The sequence below is a fragment of the Scyliorhinus torazame genome, chromosome 7 (assembly GCF_047496885.1).
Source record: "Scyliorhinus torazame isolate Kashiwa2021f chromosome 7, sScyTor2.1, whole genome shotgun sequence".
NCBI classification, from domain to species: Eukaryota; Metazoa; Chordata; class Chondrichthyes; order Carcharhiniformes; family Scyliorhinidae; genus Scyliorhinus; species Scyliorhinus torazame.
In genome coordinates, this window is record NC_092713.1 from 119,165,045 (window position 1) to 119,189,874 (window position 24,830).

The 24,830-nt window shown below is 44.9% G+C and overlaps 1 protein-coding gene across 4 annotated transcripts in view; it reads left to right on the forward strand.

The window, feature by feature from the left end:
* LOC140426515 (spindle assembly abnormal protein 6 homolog) overlaps positions 1-24,830 on the forward strand; it is a 121,834-nt gene that overhangs the window by 10,104 nt on the left and 86,900 nt on the right. For all 4 annotated transcript variants that reach the window (XM_072511383.1, XM_072511384.1, XM_072511385.1 and 1 more), the window contains exons 2-7: positions 3,930-3,990; positions 7,808-7,887; positions 13,879-13,983; positions 15,485-15,656; positions 17,442-17,519; positions 21,236-21,355. In XM_072511383.1, the coding sequence (XP_072367484.1) occupies positions 3,930-3,990; positions 7,808-7,887; positions 13,879-13,983; positions 15,485-15,656; positions 17,442-17,519; positions 21,236-21,355 (616 nt within the window). The remainder of the gene's footprint in view (positions 1-3,929; positions 3,991-7,807; positions 7,888-13,878; positions 13,984-15,484; positions 15,657-17,441; positions 17,520-21,235; positions 21,356-24,830) is intronic.

A 24,830-nucleotide genomic window follows, 5' to 3' on the forward strand; every position in this document is an offset into this window, starting at 1 on the left:
CTGAGATGGTGGAGGCACTGAACCAATATTTTGCCTCTGTCTTCACGGTAGAGGATAATAAACATTTTCCAAAAACTGCAGTTAATGCAGAGGAACTTAGTGCAACAACCATCGCTAAGGAGAAGGTATTGAATAAACTAATGGGACTAAAGGCAGATAAGTCTCCGGGACCTGATGGCCTGCAACCTAGGGTATTAAAGGAGGTGGCAGCAGAGATAATGGGCAGGATTCTCCAAAATTGCGGCAGAGTGTCCGCGCTGTCGTGAACGCCGTCGCGTTTCACAACGGCGCGAAATAGGCGCGGGTACTACCAATTCTGGCCCCCATAGGGGCCAGCATGGTGCTGGAGCGGTTCAAGCCGCTCATAGGCGTGAACCCCCATAGGCCGCCCCCCGACTCTGTGCGCAGAGTTCCCGCAGGTGTGGACGGTGACAGCGGGACTCTGCCGTTTCTGCGCGTCTGCTCGGCCCATCAAGTCCGGCGAATCATATTCGCGGCCGGGAACAGGCGTGGGGGCAAAGAGCACAGTAGCATGCTCTTTCTTGGTTCAGCATCTACACACCGTGCCTCTAGAGTTCCCAAAGTGTCTGTCCTTAACTCTTTCTTCTTCATCTACATCGTACTCATCTGCCCCTTGGTGAAATAACCAAAAGATATTGGATCAGCTTCCAGATGTATGCTGATGAAACCCAGATTTATCTCTCCAGCAACTCTGATGTAAAACTGTTCACCTGACATCCAGTCTTGGAGATGCCATGATTTTCTCCAGTTAAACGTTAGGAAGATTTAAACCATTGTCTTCAGTACTCTCCACAAATTCATGCAGGAGCCATGGATTCCACCTACTTCCCTTACTATTATTTCAAGCAATTGCCGTAAAGCTGACTCCAAGACTGATTGACCTTTTGGTAAGAAGTTACATGCAGATATGGAAGTGTGGGGGAGGAGAGAGAAGCTAATGTTGAAGAAACATTGGCTACGATAAAATAGTTACAAATGAAACCATACAATGGCGTCCCATGGAGTTGGGGAGGATATGGAGGAGGTTGGAGTAATCAACTGCTTTAAGATCCTGGGAAGCTTTCTGCTGCTAGTCCATACCTATCCACTAACCAGAGTAGCACAGTGACACAGTGGTTAGCATTGCTGCCTCACAGTGCCAGGAACCCGGGTTTGATTCAGGCCTTGGGTGACTGTCTGTGTGGAGTTTACACATTCTCCCCCTGTCTTTGTGGGTTTCCTCCGGGTGCTCTGGTTTCACCCACAGTCCAAATGGGTTATGTGGATTAGCCATGAACAATGTGTGTGGTTACAGGGATAGGCCGGTGAGTGGGCCTAGGCAGAGTGCTCTTTCGGAGGATCGGTGAAGATGGCCTCCTTCTATATTATAGGGATTCTATGGATTCTCTGGAGTAGGGGTGATGAACTCAAATGATCCAAAAGGGCCAGATTTCTCCGTATCAAAGTCGTGGAGGCCTGACCAATATTGTTTTACAAAATAAGTATCCTTAAAGATCTATGCACCGAGACCCAGATATTCCAGTTATTTTTTTTTCCGATTAAGGGTCAATTTAGCGTGGCCAATCCACCTACCCTGCACATCTTTGGAATGTGGGGGTGACACCCATGCAGGCACGAGGAGAATGGACAAACTCCACATGGACAATGACCCAGGATCGAACCCGGGTACTCGGTGCCATGAGGCAGCAGTGCTACCGCTGCTCCACTGTACCACCCACCAGATATTCCAGTTGTAAGAACTTTAATAAGCTGAGTATATGCATTACAAGAGCTATTGAATAGCAAATAAAAGTAGCAAAATATTTAGTTATCAAAGGAAGAATAGATGACATGGTTTGCACCAGACACCTGACCTTGCTTTTCCATCACCGACTTTTCAATGTCCAGTTCCATGGATTGAGTAGGAGCTACTTTTAGAATAGCGTTCAAATGTTTGTCAGTTAAATTAGAATGCAGTTTGGATTTGTTACTATTCATTAATGAAAAACATTTCTCGTATAAATATGTTGTGCCAAAAATTGACAGTATTTTAGTGGCTTTCCTCAAACTTTCTCGTTATTATCTACATTTCTCTTCAAATTCTCGCTACATGAAGAGTCACAATTTCCAAGTCGAGACTTCAATGTGATAGCTATTTTTCCCAAATAATTATTTTATTTTCAAAGGCATGAACACTGTCAAGGAGCTCAATCATAACCTGGCATTCTTGTGTTCAGGATGTTAAGGTGTCCAATAATATCAACCACAAAGGCAAGGTCTGTCAGCCATTCAGTATTCTGTAGTTCAGCCATGGATTTATTATTCTTGTTCATAAATTATTTGACCTCGTGTCTCATTTCTAAGAAGCGGTTTAACCCCATTCTGTGATTTAGCCAGTGCACTTAAGGTAATGCAAGGTGATATTCAGCTTCTGGAATTAGCTGATTGACTTGTTGGATTGACTGAGAGCACCAACTCGGAGAAAATTAACTGTTTTGATAACAACGCTCATTACATGTTGCTTAGCCAAGGTTTTAGAACAGTGTGCTTGGTGCAGGATGCAACGAAATACACAGAACTCACTATTTAGATTGTCGCTCGGAAATGTTTGTTTTAACCTTTGGCTACTCCTGCCTTTCTACACAACATAGATCATTCCCCATCTATTGCAATGTTCATCGCCCTACTTCAATCCACACATAATTTATTGAATGCTGTTTTTACATCATTTAAAAAATCCTCCCCCATGGTAATATCATTCATCAGCACAAACTCCACAACTTCCTCCGAACATTCATATTTTCATCAGTACCGCAAATAAACCCAGCTAACTGCGCTACATCACATGTGTCTGTGCTTTCATCAATCGCTATTGAAAAGGCTGTAAAAGTTTTCACCTTATCCTGGAGTTGATTTGTCAAATTTTCAATTCATTCACAAGTTCTGTCAGCAACTGTGTTCTCAAAAGACTAATATTTTGAAAACACTATTGCTTATCTGAACATAGAGGATTTATAGCTTTCATTATGCATATATTTATTAACTCGCTCTCAGAATATGAAGAACCTGCAATTTCTTGAGCAATTACAAAACTTGCTTTTAATGCGCTGTCACTTACAGTATGCATTGATGCTTTTTCAATGACCTGTTCCAATTCTGCAAACTTACCTTCTCATAGCTTGCCTGGGTACTTGCTACATGCATCAATGTGGCATGTTTCATAGTGTATTTTAATGTTGTATTCTTTGGTAACAGATACCATTTGTAAACATATTAAGCATAAAGGCTTTGCTAAAAATGTGCAAATATTTCCATTTGCTCAAAAATGCACAACATTCTTTATCTACTTTTCTCTTCATAGACATGGTTAAATATATTTTATATTACAAGTAATATACTATTTTATTACAAATACAAGTAAGCTTTCTCAAGTGCACTTACTGATTTCCAATTAGAAGCATACCCAAGAGAGAGAAACTAATGGATTTGCTTAAAAGCTGATTGTGTGCCTGCACAGTTAGACGCACGTCCAAGACGGACACCAATGGCTTCTGCTTAAAAGCTCCATGTACGCATGCACTGTACAACTAACTGGCTGCCTTGCCATCCTTAATGTTTGTACTGGCAAAAATTATTGTAATTTTATTTAATGCTCGGTGGGCCATATGGTGCCCTTACTCGGGCCGGATGCTACCGCTGACTGTACCTTTCTTTGATACCCCTACAGTAGAACTTTGGCTGTACCAGTCCAGGTTCCATTAATGAGGATGGTAAATTATCAACAATCCTCCAATTTTCAATTGGTTTTAATCTTCTGTCACAGGCCTGTCATCTTTGAGATATGTTGAGCACAAAAAGACACCATGTTGCCCAAAAGGGAGGATTTTTTTTGCATTATATTTAATTTTTAAAAAAATATCTGTTTGCAGGAGAACTACTATTCGAGTAACTGTTGAACTGCATTGTGCATCTAATCCTGTTTACAAAAAGGTCAGTGTTGTGTTTCATCTTTTTAAAAAGAAAAATTGGTTCTTTTGAGTGTTAGGTCTAAGGATATACTGAAGTATCCTCAGTTACTGAAGTTTGTTGTCTAAGTATATTGGCTATTTGGTATTGATTCCTTGGTAGGATGACCATCACCGATATTCATGTATGAATCTTGACAGTAATTGTCATCAAACTTTTTCCAGAGGAGGGTACCACAGCTAAGTCCAATTTTTGTCTCCAACTGACACCCACACTCCTGCCTGTCATCACATTCTAGGGTCACACATTAATGATCACTCGGGTGAAGTACCAGAGGGTGACGGGTATACAGGAACCTCACTTAAGCAGGAGTATTAGAGGCCAAGGTTTTGAGAATTGTTATTGCTAAAAGAAAAAAGTTTTTTTTATAGAGTATGTAACTACAAATTTAAATAACCTTTTGGTGGAGGCAGGTCGTCACTTTCCTGAAGATGTTTGTAATCTTAGCTTTAGGTTTTCTTATAGATTTAAGGATTGTATTTTACCAACGACAACTTATACAGTACCTTTGACATGATGAAACATCTAATGTGTTTCATAGGAGCATTGTAAACAATGTATGGCATTGAGTCACACAACGCGATATTAGATCATATGAGTAAAAGCATAGTCAAAGAGATCAATTTAAGGAGTGTCATAAAGGAGGAAAGCAAGGTAGAGAGATGGCAAAATCTCAAAGGGGAGTGTTTGTAATTTCATTATTCATATGATGTAGAAATATTTTAGTTGGGAGCATTAAAAAAAAAATGTAAAATAATTTTTTGAGTATGGTTACTTGATTACTTGGCTCATGGAACATACGGTGGTCAAATCATCATGTTGTTAAGATTGCGGTGATGATTGGAATTGAGTGGAATCTCGTTGACGGCGTGGCATAAGTGGTGCCTAGAGATAGGGGTAGATTTTGTTGTTTAATGTCTAAGTGATGTGAGCATCCATGGCCTGTTGACCTCTATTCGAATGTGTCGTTGATCCTTGCTTAGCTCGATTAAATAGGTCAGAGCAGGAGTAACTATGTTTATCTGGGTCAGGTGGAAGATACGTTGGGTGGGGGAATAGGTGACCTTCCCTCGAGACGTCCCCTTTTGAACTACTCTCGTTGAGATTTGACTCCCTGGGGATGTAATACCCTGTTGGCTGCGGAGATGGAGAGTGAGTCTGAGTTCTTTGTGTTGTTAGAGTCTTTCTTTGGTTGGGAATTAGGCTGGATGGAGGAGTAAGTCGCCCTCTCCCAAGTGGCTTTTTGCTGGGGCTTCCAAACTGTCCTCTTTCTTGAGGCTTGGGCTCTCCTTGAGGGGCGGTATCCTGTTTCTTATGAAGTTTTGCTGTTCCGTTTCCGGTATTCTTTCTGTGAAAGTGTACTTTGCTAGACCATGGGTGGGATTCTCCAATCCTGCGACAGATTGCCCACGCCGTCGTAAGCGCCGTCGTATTTTACGACGGCGTGAACGGGCCGCTCCTACGACTAATTCTGGCCCCTCCAGGAGGCCAGCACGGCGCTGGAGCGGTTCGTGCCGCTCCAGCTGCAGATCTCGGCGTGAACTGTGGGCAGTGGGATCTGCGCATGCGCAGTTGTGCCGGCACCAACGAGGACATGCGCAGTGGCACCGGCATCAACGCGCGCATGCGCAGTGGCCCCCTTCAACGCGCTGGTCCTGACGCAACATGGCACAGGACTACAGAGGCCGGCGCATAGGAAAGGAGGCCCCAAGCCACAGAGGCCAGCCCGTCAATTGGTGGGCCCCGATCACAGGCCAGGCCACATCGGAGGCCCCCCCAGGGTCGGACCCCCTCCTTTTCCCCCCCAAAGGCCGCCAACCGACCCTTAAACGGCGAGGTCCCACCGGCCCAGAACAGGTTAGAACAGTGCCGGCGCGACTTGGCTCTTTTCTTACGGCCATTCGGCCCACCCTGGCTGGAGAATCGCTGGGCCAGCCGCGTAGAGCGGCCCGTGGCCAGCGCCAATGGCGCCGATTCTCCGCTCTGTGGAGAATTGCGTGCCGGTGTCGGGGCGGTGTGGCACGATTTACGCGACCCGCTGGCGATTCTCCCCTATGGCACAGGGTCGGAGAATCCCGCCCCATGTCTCGCATCTATTAGCTAATCCTAGTGTCCCTCTCTCTTGGGTTCTCTTTCTTTCTTTATTTGGGTAGGAGTGGTGCTAATACATTTGTTATATTTAATTCTAGAGAGTGTCCCTTCTCAGGAGGAGGAGAATTGTATTCTTCTCCACAAGAAATCCCAATGATGGGTGTCTTGATGGTTCTTCTTGTCGGTGGAGTTTCCTTGGTGGGGAATGGTTTAAGTTTTCCGGTGATGGCAGGGCCTAAACGGTGCCTCTGATTTGGCTGGAGAGGAGTGAGGTCTGTTGTGTTGAATGTTGACATGGTGTAAGAATCCTTGGCTTATTGGCTCCTGTGTAAAAGAGCCAAGCCATGTCTTGTACCAATGGCGGTATCCTGTTGTTCCCCTTTTTCTGGGGTTTCATTTAATTGCTTGGCTGTCTTGGGACATTGGGTTAGGTTCCGTATTTTACCCCATAAGGGATCCCGTATATTCTGTAGCTCTGCCTTTTGTCCTGTGGAGGAGGGCGCGCACTGTGGTGCTATGTGCTCATAGCTTCATCTTGTTACCCTGAAATCCCCCACTCTTTCCGGTATCCTTCCGTTATCTGGAGGAAAGGAGACGCTGACTACAACGATTACACTGAACCGTTTGTATGAATATCTGCTGGTCTTTTCTATATGTATATGTGGAATATGGATCGCTCTGTACTGTACTAAATTTTGGAGATTTGTTGCGTTTTGTGGTAAAATGGAAAATCTTCAATAATAGTATTCATTAAAAAAAAAAAAAAATCAAGATGTTGCTTGACCAGAAGTCAATGTAGTTCAGTGAGCACAGGGAGTGATAGAGGAACAGAACATGCTGTGAGTTAATAAATTAATACACAGGCAGCAGAGTTTTGGATAACTTCCAAATTTACAGAGGGTAGAACGTGGGAGAACAGCCAGGAGTGCATTGGAATAGTCAAGTTTGGAGGTAAAGAAGGCATAGTTGAGGGTTTCAGTAACAGATGACCTAAGATGGGGCTGAAGTTGAGCAATACTACAGAGGCACGGTAGCACACTGGTTAGCATGGTTGCTTCACGGCGCCAGGGTCCCAGGTTCGATTCCCGGCTTGGGTCACTGTCTGTGAAGAATCCACACGTTCTCCCCGTGTCAGCGTGGGTTTCCTCCGGGTGTTCCGGTTTCCTCCCACAAGTCCTGGAAGACGTGCTTATAAGGTAATTTGGACATTCCGAATTCTCCCTCTGTGTACCCGAACAGGCCCGGAATGCGGCGACTAGGGGCTTTTCACAGTAACTTCATTGGTGTTAATGTAAGACTACTTGTGACAATAAAGATTATTATAACGGTGAAAATACCGGGTCTTAGTGATGACGTGAATGTGAGGTTGGAAGCTCATCACAAAATTAAACGTGACATCAAGGTTGCGAACCGACTGGCTTAATCTTAGCCTCTTGCCAGGGAAAAGGATGGAATCTTTAGTAGGGAACAGAGTTTGAAGCAAGAATCAACAACAATGGCTTCAGTCTTCTGAGTATTTGTGGTAGGTAAAGGATTTTACCCTCTGCTAAATGCAAAGTGAATGTGTATAATCAGATTCATACTAATGGAATTAACTGTTAAGTAATTTTTGTTAGTTTTAAGATGTGAATTGTAGCATTAACACTGTTAACCAGTAGAACAACTCAGCAAATTAGTATTTTAATTGCAGGATTTGATAGTCCGGTTAACAGACGATATAGATCCACTTTTCCTTTATAACTTGATAATAACGGAAGACGATTTTCAGAGGTAAGCAATATTTACTATATTTAGTGACTTTATTTTGATATATGGCAGCTTAAGAGATTGTGCAAGATTCTCTGGCCTCTCCGTGACCTATTTTTCGGTAGCGGGAGGTGGCCTGCTATTGGCTGCAGGCAGGATCTTCTGGTCCTGTTGCTGTCAATGGGATTTCCCATTGAATCTACCCCACGCCGTCGGGAAACCTGTGGCGGGGGTACGCCATCCACGGGACCTGAAGATCCCATGCATTGATTCTCAGCTTGACTATGGTTGAATGTCAAGAAAAGCATTGGACAAATTACCATGACGTATGAGGGAGGGCTTTCACATTTAATCAGACTCCAAATAGAAATTAGAGTTGCTGTTAGTTGGCACAAAGCCCGAGAAGACCATCGAGATTCACTAAAGCTATACACTTCTGTGCTGCTATTTAGATAAATTAATTTGCTATCTTGTGTAGAGTATGTTATTCTGAGTCATGCTCCTAATTATTTTCCTCCGAAAATTGTTTACTGTATTGTGGTATCTCCCTGTATTGTATGCGATGAATGTAGGAATTTCAGATGTATTGTTACTATGCATTTGGTGCAGTAAGGGTTAAAAGCCTGGGATTGAATGTGACTGCCCCAGTCATGTTTTAAATATTCTGGTTTGGAAGACAGCTAGCCCGTTTTGAAGCCAAAGCATCATAAACGTTTGGGCTAATGGACTTTTATTTAGATTAAGAGGGGTACCCTGGGGAGTAGATAATTAGAGACGTTGGGAGCGATTCGGTGACCTCATCAGACCCGACTTGGTGTCGGCACGAGGCCGTTGAATCTCACGAGAGGCTTACATTGAGATTCGCGATGCTCTAAACGTCTTGTGAGATTCAATGGAATCTTGCATTGCGATCTGGATCTCGCTCAGGCGAGATCCAGGTGCACAGATTTATTAAAACATTTTTGCAAAAACGTTTTCATCATTATTACAAAATCAGTCCACACTAAACAACAAATACGTTAAGGTACAATACATGAATAACACAATTAAAAATTTACAACCCCACTAAAGCCAACCCTTCAACATATAACTAGAAAAGACTAATACCTCCGCCCCCCCCAACAGCTGACGGTGACTAACTCTGAAAAAGGAAATGAATGGCTGCCATCTCGAGTAGCACCCTTCTACCGACCCTCTCGACCGTCTCTAGATATAGGAACTCCATTAGGTCACCCAATCAGGCCGAGGCACTGGGCGGAGTAGGAGATCTCCACCCCAGCAGAACCTTCCTCTGGGCTATCAATGGGGCAAAGACAAGGACATCTGCCTTCACACCCGCCTCAGTACTAGTGAGTCCGAAACCCCAAAACTGGACACCAGCCGACAATGCTCCAGCTCAATACCAAGAATCTATAACATGGTATTAAGGAAGGAGACCCAAAAGCTTACAAGTTTCGGACACAACCAGAATATATGAGTATGATTCGCCGGCCCCTGAGTACAACGTTCGCATCTATCCTCTGAGAAAAAAAACATATCTTCGCCTTGGCCAGATGTGTTCTGTGCACCACCTTGAACTGAATCAAGCTGAGCCTAGTGCAACAGGTGGTAGATTTGGCCCTTTGAAGAGCCACTCTCTCTCTCTCTCTCTCTCTCTCTCTCTCTCTCTCTCTCTCTCTCTTTCCCAGCCCTTCCTTCTGTGTCCTGAACTTTTTTGAGTCTAAACCTGATGGTGTGAAGAGATGATTCCTACAAATAGGGGCTGATGTTAACATGGAGCTGAGCTCAGGGCGGCACGTGGCGCAGTGGATAGCACTGGGGCTGCGGCGCTGAGGACCCGGGTTCGAATCCCGGCCCTGGGTCACTATCCGTGTGGAGTTTGCACGTTCTCCCCGTGTCTGCGTGCCCCCACAACCCAAAGATGGGCAGGGTAGGTGGATTGGCCATGCTAAATTGCCCCTTAATTGGAAAAGAAAAATAATTGGGTACTCTAAATTTTTTGAAAAACATTGAGCCTAGCTTCAAATATCGTCTAAATTGTCCCCAAATCCTCCGAGTGGACACCAGTACTGGACTCGAGGTAAATTTTGCATGGGAAAACAGAGACAATGCAGTTACCAAGGCCCCTACGCTAGAACCACCACAAGAGCCTGCCTCCATCTGTCCCCATATGGAATTTGGAAACTTGAGCCACCCCAGTTTTTTAATATTAGCTACCCAGTAGTAAAATAACAAATTGGGTAAGGCTAAACCACCTCCCTCTAGTCTCCCTCTCTAAAGAAACGTACTATGAATCCACAGGGTCTTGCTCGCCCAAATGAAAGACCGTCGCAGCTGGCTCACCGCCTTACCTGTTGAGAGTAGCTCAAATTGCATCTGCAACTTTTTCCTACTTGCCACCAACTCTGATTTAGGGGCAAACGAGTGCTGGCAGTTTCTAGGATGGAATCCACCAGCCACTGCCGCTCCATCCTCCCAGTCATTTCCTCATGTGACATGGAGAAAATGATCTCTCCACTACTATCCAACTTAAGGGCCTCCCACAATGTAGAAGGTGAAATAGACTCACTCTTTTAACGTAATGCACCCCAATAACAGTATTCCAATCTCCATGGCGGACTTTGAGAGGGACCTGGCTTTAACACCAAATCCACAAAATGTGGGGCATGATGTGAGATAACAATTGCCGAGTACCCTGCCCTTTTCACACCCCAGGATGGAGAGATCTACCCACTACAAAAAAGTCAACTCGAGATGAAACCTGATGAACATGGGAGAAAAAAGAAAAGTCCCTATCACTCGGATGCAAAAAGCGCCACGGACCTGCACCCCGCCCCCATCTGCTCCATAAAAGCCAGCAATGCTTTTGCCACCGCTCTTTTGCCACTCGTGATGGAATCAGAGACTTAGGCCTAGATCGGTCCAATCGATTGTCTAAGACACAATTTGTCGCGTTTTCTCTCTCTCTCTCACACCCTGCCCAAAATTAACTCGAGTGAATCCATGTCAGAAATAGAACCATGGTGGCGCAGTGGTTAGCACTTCTGCCTATGGCTCTGAGGACCCGGGTTAGATCCCGGCCCCGGCTCCCTGTCCGTGTGGAGTTGGCACATTCGTCCCGTGTTTGCATGGGTTTCCACCCCTACAACCCAAAAGATGTGCAGGTTAGGTGGATTGGCCATGCTAAATTGCCCCTTAATTGGGTACTCTAAATTTAAAAAAAAAAAGGAATAGAACCAGTATCTTGTTACTAAAGGCCTTATCATCCCAATTTGGAGCATACACATTAACTAGGACCATTGAGGTGCCCGTCAAAGACCGACTGGTAATCATATGTCTTCCCCCTCCGGTCCGCCAGGAACAGACGAAAAAGGAACCCCTTTATTAACCAAAACTGCAGCCCCCGGATCCTACCATTGAAACCTGTGTGGAATACCTGCCCCACCCTGCCCTCTGTAACCGTGGCTGCTCCCTGACCCCCAAATGGGCCTCCTGCAGAAATTTACCTGCCCTCCCCAACAATATCAAGACCCATACAAATTACAATTAACTTTCCCCGAGTCCAGGCTTCCTAACAAAAGCATCGACCTCCTCCGTCACATCGAATTAATAATCTTTTGTATCATAAGATATTTGGAGGCACGGTATACCACCCCAAACCGAACTCCACTCTTGTATAACGCGGCCGTGGCCTTGTTAAATGCCACATGCCTTTTAGCCGGCTCTGATCCCACATCTTAAGGAGCCCGATGGCGTGACCTTCCCATTTGTAGTCTCGGTGATCCTTTGCCCGCCTCATGACTCGTTCCTTCTCCTGATAGCTATGGAACCAAACTATGATTGTCTGTGATGGCTCACTGGAACGGGGTTCCTGCCTAATAGACTGGTGGGCTCGATCTAAGTATCTTTGATATGTTCTCAGTTGGATTTGGGCCCTCCACTCCCTCTGACAGCCCCACAATTCTAAGGTTCTCTCTCCTGGAGCAATTCTCCTGGTCATCACCATGGCATGCAGTGCTTTATTAACACGGGCCAACATCGCGATCTAAGCCGCCAAGGAGACAATCTGATCGCTCTGCTTCGAGAGAGCCGCCCACACACCCTATAACACCGTGTCATGTGCCTTTACCATCTCAGCTGTCTTTGCCAGTGTCGATTGAATGGGAACTATTAATTTGTGGAGATCCTCGGAGACAGCCGAGGGTGGGAGGAGGAGGAGGAGGAGGATCTCGCTGATCTTGAGGCCCCTGGGTAGTTGGGTACAGGACAGGTTACACCCTGGCACTCCCCTGCCACCTGGACACCCTGGCAGTGGCAAGGTGCCAGGTTGCCCATGCCAGATGTCAGACCTGGGGGTGCCTTGTCCATAAGAGATTGGATGAGTGGGGCTTGAGGGCTGCGGAAGAGGTAAGTTGGGTGAAGTGGAGGAGGGGGGCCCTGAAGCCATGGTAGAGGGGCTGAAAGATCAGGGATGCCTTTAAAAATGGTGCCCCGATCCGGGTGTAGCCTTCCTAAACTGGCCAGTGCAGGAAATGACTTACAGTGGCCTCAACAGGGAGTTCCTCGCTGAGGCCAAAAACAAACGGCAAAGTGACATTATATGGCGGCGTCTTTAACTTGAGTCTGCTGAATCACACCTATTGTGTTCAGTTTAGTGAGATGATGTAGTTAATGGGAGGAGCCAGCGGTGAAGCAGTCAGGTGTTGATGTTTTCAGGATTAGCTTTCGGCTGGAAGGTGAACTGAGAAGGTTTCTGAAGAAATACAGCCAGAGATTCTGTATTATTCTGACAGAGTGCCAGGTCTCTTTCTTTCAAGCAATCTCAAAAGATCTCTCTTTCTCAAAGTGGAGTATCCAAGGCATCTTTATACAGCAAGCATTGCTGAGTGCTAACTGTATTTAAAGGTGGATTGGGGAAATGGTTTTGTTGTTTGAGTGGAAGTATAGAAAGCAGTTAAGGATCATTGTGTCGCTGTATTGATTAGCATTATTTAAGGGGTAATTGTAAGCTATTTTCTTGTGTGATGTTAAAGATATTTAAATCCTGTGTTAGTAATAAAGTTTGTTTTAATATACCATATCCCTATTTTGTGTGAAACCACTCCTGGAGCGAGGTATCCTTTCCTCACAATCTTACAAAATTAAAATATTGAGGTTCCTGTCCAGTATCCTAGCCACTGTTGGGGTCTGGTCCAGGATCCTAATATGTGAAACAATTTATTTTTAAAAATAAATTTGGAGTATCCAATTAATCTTTTCCAATTAAGGAACAATTTAGCATGGCCAATCTACCTACCCTGCACATCTTTGGCATTGTGGGGGCGAAACCCACGCAAACACGGGGAGAATGTGCAGACTCCACACGGCCAGTGACCCAGAGCCAGGATCGAACTTGGGACCTCGGCACTGTGAGGCAGCAGTGCTAACCACTGTGCCATTCTGCTGCCCCCAAACAATGTATTTTTAATGTATAGATCTTAGTGCTGATGTAACTGTTTTTTCAATCTATTTACTTTTTTCCAAAGTTGACTGCAATTTGACTTGGCTGATTGAGATTTTTTATTAGCACGCAATATTTGACCAATTCAATCAACCTAACATTGACTGATGTCAGCTCTTTGCTTCATGATGTGTGCCAAATGCCATGGAATGTTCCTAGTGATATGTCCATGAAACATACTGCCATTGCATTCGAATAATGTTAAAATGCAGAAACGTGAAGTCTACTTCAAATTCAGCAAAAGCAATGGGTACTACTTCACCTATCTAGGGTATATTTTTCTAGCAAAGTAAAATGCCCTAAATTTAGTTCTTTTAATTACAAAGAGCACTTGAACAGTATTTATTTGATGAAATACATCTATAGATTTCAGGTCAGCAAGACGATCTGATTGTAGGAAATAACAGATTCATGCTTCATTTTTTAGGTTGTTCGAGATTTATGACTTTTAAATCTTTGAGCTAGCTGTTAAATGTAGTCTGCAGAATTTTGATTTTTGATTTCTCCTTTCATAGTTTAAAGCATCAGCAAGGGCTCTTGATAGATTTTTCTGCATTCCCACAAAAGTTTATAGACCTTCTACAGCAGTGCATCCAAGAGGAGAGCAAAGACGTTCCAAGGTGAGTAGTGTTAGATTTGCTATTTTGGTTACATTGTGTAAATGTGTGTAGATGAAAGGCTTGACTATGTTTTTTCAAATAATGAAAGATTAATATTGCAATATAATTTTTTTTTAGAACCAGAATTGATCTGGAAGGTTATTCACAAGCAATACAATGTATAAATGCATATTTTTAAAATGTGATTTGAGGTGATGAAAGAGAACTTATCAATCAATAGGACGGAGAAAATAAGTGTAACATTGAAAATAACTATAATAAAGAACCACACCATGAATATATACAACCAACACAAGAGGAAGAAAAATAACGGTATCTTCAGTAAGCAAATGGGGAAGGGAGTAAGCCACCTGTATCAATCTACATAATATAAGGCAAAGATTTCTGTGCATTCAGATATTTTTTAAATGAAAACACAATTTTGGAAGTATCCAGTGGGTCAGCTGCAAGACAGCATCAGTGGAGCAGGAAACAAAGTTGACATTGTAGGTCAGTGAACCTAGAAAGTTTTTTTAAAAAATGAAATTAGGGTACCCAATTCTTTTACTTTCCAATTTACCGTGGCCAATTCACCTCTTTTTGGGTTGTGGGGGTGAGACCCATGCACACTCAGGAGAATGTACAAACTCCACACGAACAGTGACTCGGGGCCGAAATCGAACCTGGGTCCTCGGCGCCACGAGGCAGCAGTGCACCACCGTGCCGCCCTGAAATTTTGTTTTTGTATCAGATATTCCTGACTGTGCTTACAGAGGAATTGGAGATTAAACCTGTATTTCTTTTTGCTGTGGGAACAGGAGGGACAATATCCACTGGAACTGTTTGCCGGAGTTGAACAATAAATAATTGTTAGCCATTTCAAAGCGTCCAATGTGGAGGCCAGCAGCAATGATTAGAATTCAAATCAATTTCACTTCCCAGGAAGTCTGGAATGCATTTAAATAAGTCCGTTATATCCAAGACTAAAAGAAATGGGTGAATGTACCCAAAATGTCCCCCTGCTTTCAAGGATCCTGAACCAACATTCTTGTCAGCACTTACAAATTATTGCCTTAATGCACCGGTAACTCAACTTCAAGTTCTGACTTCAGATCTCTTTATTTGCTGTGTGAGAAGATTTTAATCATTTTCTTTCTTTTAAAAAAAATAAAAAATTTTTTAAAAATGAGTACCCAATTTTGTTTTCCAATTAGGTGGCCAATCCACCTAACCTGCACATCTTTGGGTTGTGGGGATGAAACCCACGCAGACACGGGGAGAATGTGCAAACTCCACACGCACAGTGACCTCCACACGCACAGTGACCCAGGGCTGGGATCTGAACCCGGGTCCTCAGCGCTGTAGGCAGCAGTGCTAACCACTGTGCCACATGCCGCCAATCATTTTCTTACTAAGCATAGTTAAAAGTGCAGCGTTACTGAAATATTTATTGGAATGAGATGTTATTATTTACCCTTTTTTGTAAAATAAATTTGTGCAACTGTAACCTACATTCTTCCAGGTTCCTGCTGCAGTTAGTTTCTTCAGCACCACTATTTGACTATACACCTGCCTATCTAAATGTTGTGGAGACCAATCCTTTCAAACACTTGAATCATCTTTCTTTAAAATTACTACATGGAACAGATGTGGAAATAAAGAAATATTTAGCTAGCTGTTTAAAATGTATCAAGGTAAGTTTGTATGTGCTCAGTAAACAGAAATTTACTTTTTTGTCGTAAAAGTGCATATTGGCTCACCTTTCTATGTTGCTTCATCACAGCATCTAACTGGCTTTGTCAGTTAATTGTAGAATTTTTGCCTCCATTACTGGAAAACTATTCCATGGCCTGAACTTTTTATGCAATGGATGTGCGCACTTGGTGGGCCTGGAAGCAGGCGCAAAACATGTTTCCAGTCATGGTCGGCGCCAGAACGCAATCTCGCGCTGGCTGGATAATTAGTAGGCAGCCAGCGTAAGACATATGTTGGGAAAGGCGCAGCACTGTTGAAGTAGGCGGGGATAAGCATTGAGAGAAGGGAGGATGTGGGTTGGCACTTCCAGTGTACTCTGAGGGACAGCCACTGCGGAGCTGTCTCGGGGAGCTGCAGACCTGCAAAATTTAAAAAAAAAAAAAAAATTGCAATGGATAAACTATGCAAAGACGTCACCATAGTGAATGCATCAGAGAGCTATTGTTCACTTTGCTTTTGTTTATCAAAAAAAGGTGCAATGTTCTGGCTAATTCCTTTTGCCTGCAGAGGCCAGGTCCCTGCATGTGAATATATGTCACTCCTAGCCAGCGTAATTGAGCTACATTGCAAGCCCGACCAATAATCTTAAATTGGTTGTTAGTGTAATTCTTGGCATTCTTGGAATTGTTCAGCAAATGCTGACCAATTGCAAAATCACACCTAACATTAGGCTCTATGTTCTGAGTTTTGAAACCATATGTTAGTTGAGTATGGTCAGTAGCCTGCCACTTGTGAACAGCCAAAGAGACTTGTTGTTTGATCCGATCTGCCATTCATTGGGATGTACGGACTACGTAGCTGGCATCACACCGGCACTGACATTCATATACACATTATGAATTTGTGTGGTAGACAGAACATCTTTTTGGCTTGACTGCAGCATCCTGCTAGTGGAAAACATCACCTGTGTTGCCACTGCATAGTGGCTGCATGAAATGGCTAGCTTTACTACTTTCTCATATTTTTGAAGTACTTTTCCCTTCCAGGGTAATTTAAGGTAGATTCCATGCCTTTCGGGTGAGAAAGTGGCAATCGTAGGCCCATTCGTGAGTATGCAAAATACACAGCGAACAATACATTGGCCTTCATGCATTTCTTTAGACTTCTATTTTTAAAAACGCAGCACGGTTTAATGCTTGTTGTGTTCTGTTTTCAAAATACATATGAAATGCTTAGTGTCATAAAAGGCATTTAAAACAAAATTATGGGGCGGCACATGGTTAGCACTGCTGCCTACGGCGCCGAGGACCCAGGTTCGATCACGGCCCCGGGTCACTGTCCGTGTGGAATTTGCACATTCACCCCCACAACCCAAAGGTGTGCTGGGTAGGTGGATTAGCCATGCTAAATTGCCCCTTAATTGGAAAACAATAGTTGGGTATTCTAAATTTATTTAAAAGAAAACAAATTATTCAGTCTGTTCAGTTTGACAGAATTTTTTCAATGAAACCTAATAGCCTTTTTGTTGTGCAGCCATTGTCCTTAATTTCTGGTAAAGTATTATGGACGTCAGGGGAGAGAAATGGAGAATGGCAATCGGCTTGCCTATCCTGAATTGTGTTGTGGTATCTGTTCACAGAATCCCGTTCATGGTATGTGAATAGTTCTACCATCAAGGCACTGTCCCTTGAAGAATACATTTAAGTCCAGGGAAAAGTGAGAAAGAGTAAATTGAATCTCGCTAATTAGTCCCAAATTGCTTACACTTGCTCCTCTGTCTGCAGGATGAAAAGTTGTTGTTGGAACAACAGCTTAAAAAAATAAAGGAAGACTTTACCAGGCAATTAGCTTGCACACAAAAGGTATGTTAAACTTGTCGCAGTAAGTTAGTGATCAAGTTCTCAGAGTCATCCTAAATTTTCACATAATGATTTTTAATGTATATTGAAGAAATATTTTACCTGATGTGTTTAATATTTGCTTTAATTGTTTACTTTAATCATTTTCTCCAATTCCCCAACTGAAAAAATTTCTCAAATGTTAGAAAACTTTGATTCAGTTTTGCTGAATTGAATGATTTTAAAAATGTATGTTTATTGGTAACTGCAAGAGTTCCTTTTAGGGCATGTACTCTACAATCCGCTCCCTGTTTTTCTGACTTCTTCTGTTTATTTATTTTCTTGCATGGGATGTAGGTATTGCTGGCAAGGCCAACATTTGTTGCTCATCCCAAATTGTCTGGGAAGGTGGTAGTGAGTGCCTTCTCGAACCTGTACAGTCCACCTAGTGCAGGTACATACAGTGCTATTAGGGAGGGAGTTGATTTATCGACTGTGAATGAATGGTGATATTGTTTCATGTCAGGATGGTATGTTGCATGGAAGGGAATTTGCAGATGGTGATATTCCCATGAGAATGCTGCCCTTGCCATTTAGGATTGTGGGTTTGGACATTTAAAGGAACCATGACTTGGGCAGCACGGTAGCATTGTGGCTAGCATAATTGCTTCACAGCTCCAGGGTCCCAGATTTGATTCCGGCTTGGGCCACTGTTTGTGTGGAGTCTGCATATCCTCCCCGTGTGTGCGTGGGTTTCCTCCGGGTGCTCCGGTTTCCTCCCACAGTCCAAAGATGTGCAGGTTAGGTGGATTGGCCATACTAAATTGCCCATAGTGTCCAAAATTGCCCTTAGTGTTGGGTGGGGTTACTGGGTTATGGGGATAGGGTGGAGGTGTGGACCTTGGGTAGGGTGCTCTTTCCAAGAGCCGGTGCAGACTCGATGGGCCGAATGGCCTCCTTCTGCACTGTAGATTCTGCACTGTAGATTCTATGATCTATGGCTAGTTGTTGCAGTGCATATTTGCTGCTACTTTGCATTGGTGGTGGATGGAGTGAATGGGCGAGATCATCCAGCTCTTCACATTAACAAAAGCTTCTGGTCCTGCTGATTGTGCACTCTGCCACGTGTGTCCTGGCAGTGTGAGGTGGAATCAATGGGAAATCCCTTTTACAGTGGTGGGACCAGTAGATCCTGCCCACTGGCCAACGGCGGGCCACCTCCTGCTGCCAAGAAATATGCCACGGGGAGCCAGAGAATCCCGCCCAATGTTTAAGTTGGTGGGCGGGGTGCCAATCAAGCCGGCTGTAGTTGGAGTCATACCGACCCAGGCAAGTGGAGAGTATTCCATCACAGTCCTGACTTGTTCCTTTTCGGTAGTGGACAGGCTTTTGGGGACTAAGGCGGTGAGTTACTCTCTAGAATTCCCAGCCTCTGACCTGCTCTTGTACATCCATACGGTGCAGAAGGAGGCCACTCGGCCCATCATCTGCACCGACCCACCCAAGCCCCCACTTCCACCCTATCCCAATAACCCCTCTTACCCCCTTTGGTCACTAAGGGCAATTTATCATGGCCATTCCACCTAACCTGCATGTCTTTGGACTGTGGGAGGAAACTGGAGCACCCGGAGGAAACCCACGCAGACACAGGGAGAACGTGCAGACTCAGCACAGACAGTGACCCAGCGGGGAATCGAACCTGGGACCCTGGCGCTGTGAAGCCACAGTATTTAAATGGCTGGTCCTGTTCAGTTTCTGATCAATGGAATTCCCAGAGATATTGGTAATGGCTGATTCAGTGATGGAAATGGCCCATCAAAGTCAGGGGAAGATGGTTGGATTCTCTCTTCTGGAGATGGTCATTGCACAGCACTTTTGTGGGCTGTTTAGCACAGGGCTAAATCGCTGGCTTTGAAAGCAGACCAAGGCAGGCCAGCAGTACGGTTCAATTCCCGTAACAGCCTCCCTGAACAGGCGCCGAATGTGGCGACTAGTGGCTTTTCACAGTTACTTCATTTGAAGCGTACTTGTGACAATAAGCGATTTTCATTTTTCATTTCATATGTTACTTGCCACTTATTGCTACGTACTGGCACTGAATGTTTCAATATCTAAAGAGTTGCAAATGTTGCTGATCATTGTGTAATCATCAACTAACATCCCCACTTGTGATGGAAGGGAGGCAACTTGTGAAGCAGCTAAAGATGTTTGGGACTAGAACATGAACCTGAGGAACTCCAGCAATGTGCTGGGTCTGAGATGATTGGCCTCCAAAAACTACTTCCTTTGTATTAGGTATGACTCCAGCTGGTGGTGAGTTTTTCTTCTGATTCCCATTGACTTCAGTTTCGCCAGGATTCCTTGATGGAATGCTGCCTTAGTGTCAAAGGCAGTCACTCTCTCCTCCCCTCTTAGTTCAGTGCTTTTCTCCATGTTTGGATTGAGGCTGTAATGATGCTCGTAACTGAGTGGCCCTGGCAGAACCCAAAATTGGCATCAGTGAGCAAATTATTTCTGTGTAAGTGCTGACTGATGGCACTGTTGACGACATTTTCCACTACAATGCAATCGAGTGGCATTTAGATGGCAAAAAGATAGCTATAATGAGAACATGTTTCTCCGTAACTGTTTGCTAGAATGCAAAAGGACCTCCAGAAATTATACTTTTAATCCCTCCAAGCCATATGTAATTTTGACTGATTTTTCTCTCCAATTCCTGAACTGGTCACCAGAAGTTAAATGAAAGTGACCTGATAATAGTGGACCTTCCATTCTTTTTCCTCCTCTCTGGTGGGGAAGTACCTCGATAAGGCAGCACGATAGCAGAGTAGTTAGCACTGTTGCTTCACAGCGGCAGGATCCCAGGTTTGATTCCCAGCTTGGGTCACTGTCTGTGCGGAGTCTGCACATTCTCCCCGTGTCTGTGTGGGTTTCCTCAGGATGCTCCGGTTTTCCCCCCACAAGTCCCGAAAGATGTGCTTGTTAGGTGAATTGGACATTCTGAATTCTCCCTCAGTGAATGAAATGAAAATGAAAATCGCTTATTGTCACAAGTAGGCTTCAATGAAGTTACTGTGAAAAGCCCCTAGTCGCCACATTCCGGCACCTGTTCGGGGAGGCTGTTACGGGAATTGAACCGTGCTGCTGGCCTACCTTGGTCTGCTTTCAAAGCTAGCGATTTAGCCCAGTGTGCTAAACAGGCCCAGCGTAAACAGTGTACCCAAAAAGGTGCCAGAGTGTAGCAAGTAGGGGCTTGTCACGATAACTTCATTGCATTGTTAATGTAAGCCTACTTATGACAATAATAAAGATTATTATTATTATTAGTTCTCCATATAGCCGCTTAGCTTTAGAGAACAAGGACATTGAAAGTGCATTCTACCTGTTGGTAGTGCTTGTAGCTTCAGTGGTTGGGACCATGAAATGCAAGTCCAATAAAAATATTCAGCTGCAGGTTATTTTTGCAATCTGCTAATGTTCATCAATAATTTTGGTAGTATTATACTCTCGCATTATTCACATATATCCCACTATGCATTAATTTGCATTTTATTTAAATAAAAACTGATTGATGTTCTGGTGCAACAACATGAAAATGCAGCAAAGCTATTGCCATTTTTTCCAATTGCTTAAAATGTTCTGATCTGATTACTATGTACTGAAGTGGAATATACCAAACTACTGTTGTGTTTTTGTTGTATACCTGAGTGGAATTTAATCCTTTTTGAAATTTTATCCAGGCATTGTCGGAAAAGAGCAGTGAACTAGACAGGTTGCGAATTGAATGGACAACACAAACAACAACAATAAATGAGCGGTATTCTCAAGAACTAACAACTGAGAGAGAAAAGTTACACCAGGCAAGTCATCTTTTTGGTGCAAAAGGGTTTTTAGCAATGAAAAGGGATGTATGTTAATTCTGACAATCACAGATACAACCACCGGCACAGTAATTGTAGGAAAGATGCAAATCAGCCAGTAACATTTTGTGAATCTGATTACTGTCCAGGTGGAAAATTACTGATGTGCTATTTAAGTTACAGGCACTTGCAATGAAAATATACTGCTACTAAGATTATTTGTGTAATCTGAAATTCGTAGACTCCAGCTAAAACCATTCTACCCTTCAGGGTGCTGCCTTGCTTGGTTATATGAAGTTCATCGGAAAGCAGCCTAGTCCAACAGCAATTTTTCCTTGCCACAAGTCTACAAAAAAGCTTGGTCCTTTCTTCATATGACCTACTTTTATATGCTTAGGTGTTCAAAGTCGTGATGTAGAACATTTTGGGCATGCCTTGCACACCACCGATTAGCATACAAGTAGAGCAAGCAATTAGGAAGGCAAATGGCATGTTGATCTGTGCTGGATGTGAATTGGAGTATAAGAATAAGGAAGTCTTGCTCCAATCAAAAAAAGCTTGAAAAGGGCTCAAAAAGGGGGAGGACTGAGTGCTAATTATTCCAGGATACAAGGTGTTCAGGAAAGATGGGGAAGGAGACCAAAGATGAGGGGTGGCGGTATTGATTAAAGAGAGCATTGTCGTGCTGAAGAGAGAGGATCTTCTGGAACTAGGGGTCAAGGACAGATTTTGTTTGGTTAGAGTTAAACACTTGAGATGCATTACATTATTGGATGTATTTTATCAGCCAGCAAATAGTGGGAAAGATTGAGAACATCTTTAAAGAAATTACATGAAGGTGAATATAAGAGAGCAAGACAAGAGTGTAGACCTGATTGGAGATAACAGCAGGAATAGAGTGGGGTGCACTCGAGTTTCAAGAAGTGAGTGAAAAAGAAATCGAACTGCGATTTCACAAGAAGGCTGTGGGTTGATTGGCTGGTGAGTATTGCAGCTTTGTTTTCCTTTCTCCAAAGGCAGGGAGTTACTATAAGCAACTAGGAAATTTAAAATGTTCCTATTTTGTTTCAACAACGAGCATTCAATAAAACATTCCAGTTAACTTATAAGCATTTGAAAAACATTCCTGTTAATTTCCCTATATTTAAGTGACGTAAGCAGAAGGGAAGTGAGTAGCTGATGAATCTTTTAAGTGGACTTCCGGTTGCGGCGATGCGGAGCTAAGCCGCGCGTTTCGGCAGCTCCCGTGAAAACAGACTTTCGGGCTCTCCAGAGGAGCCCCAACGGAGCTTTTTTTTGACTGATCCCGTGTGGGAAGGAGCAGTGAGATTCTTCCCCCCCCCCCCCCCCCCACAATATATGGCAGGGAGCAGCGGTGGAGCAACGAGGCAAGAGGCCATGGAGCAGAGAACAAAATGAGGAGAAGAAGGCAAGAGGGCAGAGTGCAAGCAGCGTGGGGGCCAGACCAGCAGGAGTTCTTCATGAGATGCATGGAGGTGCTGAAAAAGGAGGTGCTGGCGCCGATGCAGTTGGCGATCGAGGGGCTGAAGGAGACCCAGACGACCCAGGCGGTGGAGCTTCGTGAGGTGAACGATAAGGTGAACACCAACGAGGACAATATCCAGGGCCTGGCGGTAAAAATGGAGGCGCACGAGGCGGTGCACAGGAGGTGGGCCGAGAGAATTGAGGTCCTGGGGAACAGGTCGAGGAGGAAGAACCTCCGGATTCTGGGTCTTCCCGAAGGAGTGGAGGGAGCTGATGCTGGGGCGTACGTGAGCACGATGCTCCATTCGCTGATGGGTGCAGAGGCCTCTCCGACTCCCCTGGAGCTGGAAGGGGCTCACGGGTCCTGGCGAGGAGACCCAAGGCAGATGAGCCGCCAAGGGCGATAGTGGCAAGGTTCCATCGCTTCGTGGATAAAGAAAGTGTGCTGAGATGGGCCAAGAAGGTGCAGAGCAGCAGATGGGAGAACGCGATGATCCGAGTATACCAGGATTGGAACGCGGAGGTGGCAAAGAGGAGAGCTGGCTTCAACCGGGCCAAGGCGGTGCTGCATAGAAAAAGAGTCAGGTTCGGCATGCTGCAGCCTGCGCGACTGTGGGTCACTTATCAGGACAGACACCATTATTTTGAAACGCCAGAAGAGGCTTGGACCTTTATACAGACGGAAAAACTGGACTCGAACTGAGGGGATGTGGTTGTATATGGGGTTGTAAATATGGGTAAAGAATATTTTGGGGGTGGGCTGATGGATGGGGATGTGGGTAGAGTTCTGGTTAAAATTCCTAAAATTTCCTTTTTTCCTTTCGGTAGACAAAATGATGATGATGGGGAATGTGGGCATCGGTCCTGGAGGGAGGTGAGACTCGGGGATAAGGGAACTGGGATGATGGCCGCAACAGGAGCTGCGCCACAGGGGGCGGGGCTGGTTCAGGAAAGCGCGGGCTTTTTTCCCGCGCCAAAAGGGGGGGGGGGGAAGGAGGAAGGTAAGGAGGAGGAGAGACTCCCACACGGGGGAGATCAACGGGAAGGTGGGGGAAGCCGGGATCAGCTGACTCACGGAAGTAATATGGGGGGAGCAAAAGTGCTAGATGTGGATCTAGCGGGGGGGGGAGGGGATTCTAGGGTTGCCGCTGCACTGTCCGAGGGGGAACTGAAAATGGAAGAGGTGGTCGGGGCGGGGGTTCCCCACCTAGGGGACTGGAGGGAGTGGGAGGCGCGAGCATGGGACTGGCCTAAGATTGGAGATGGCTAGTTGGCGGGAGGGGGTGGGGTGTGTGTGTGGCGGGGGGGGGGGTAAACCCCCTAATCCGGCTGATCACGTGGAATGTGAGAGGCCTAAATGGGCCAGTTAAGAGGGCCCGAGTGTTCGCGCACCGAAAGGGACTGAAGGCAGACGTGGCCATTCTTGAGGAGACACATCTGAAGGTGGCAGATCAGGTCAGGTTAAGGAAGGGATGGGTGGGACAGGTGTTCCATTCAGGGCTGGATGCGAAGAATAGAGGGGTGGCAATACTGGTGGGAAAGCGGGTGTCATTTGAGCCCAAGAACATAGTAGCGGACAAGGGAGGCCGATACGTGATGGTGAATGGTAGGTTGCAGGGGACGGAGGTGGTACTGGTGAATGTATATGCCCCAAACTGGGACGATGCTGGATTCATGAAACGGATGTTGGGGCGTATTCCGGACCTGGAGGTAGGGAGCTTGATAATGGGTGGGGATTTTAACACGGTGCTGGACCCAGCATTAGATCGTTCCAGATCTAGGACGGGGAGGAGGCCGGCTGCGGCCAAGGTGCTTAGGGGGTTTATGGATCAGATGGGGGGAGTAGATCCGTGGAGACTTGCCAGACCTTTGGCCAGAGAATTTTCTTTTTTCTCCCACGTACATGAGGCCTACTCCCAGATAGATTTTTTTGTTTTGGGCAGGGCACTGATCCCGAAAGTGGAGGGAACGGAGTATTCGGCCATAGCCA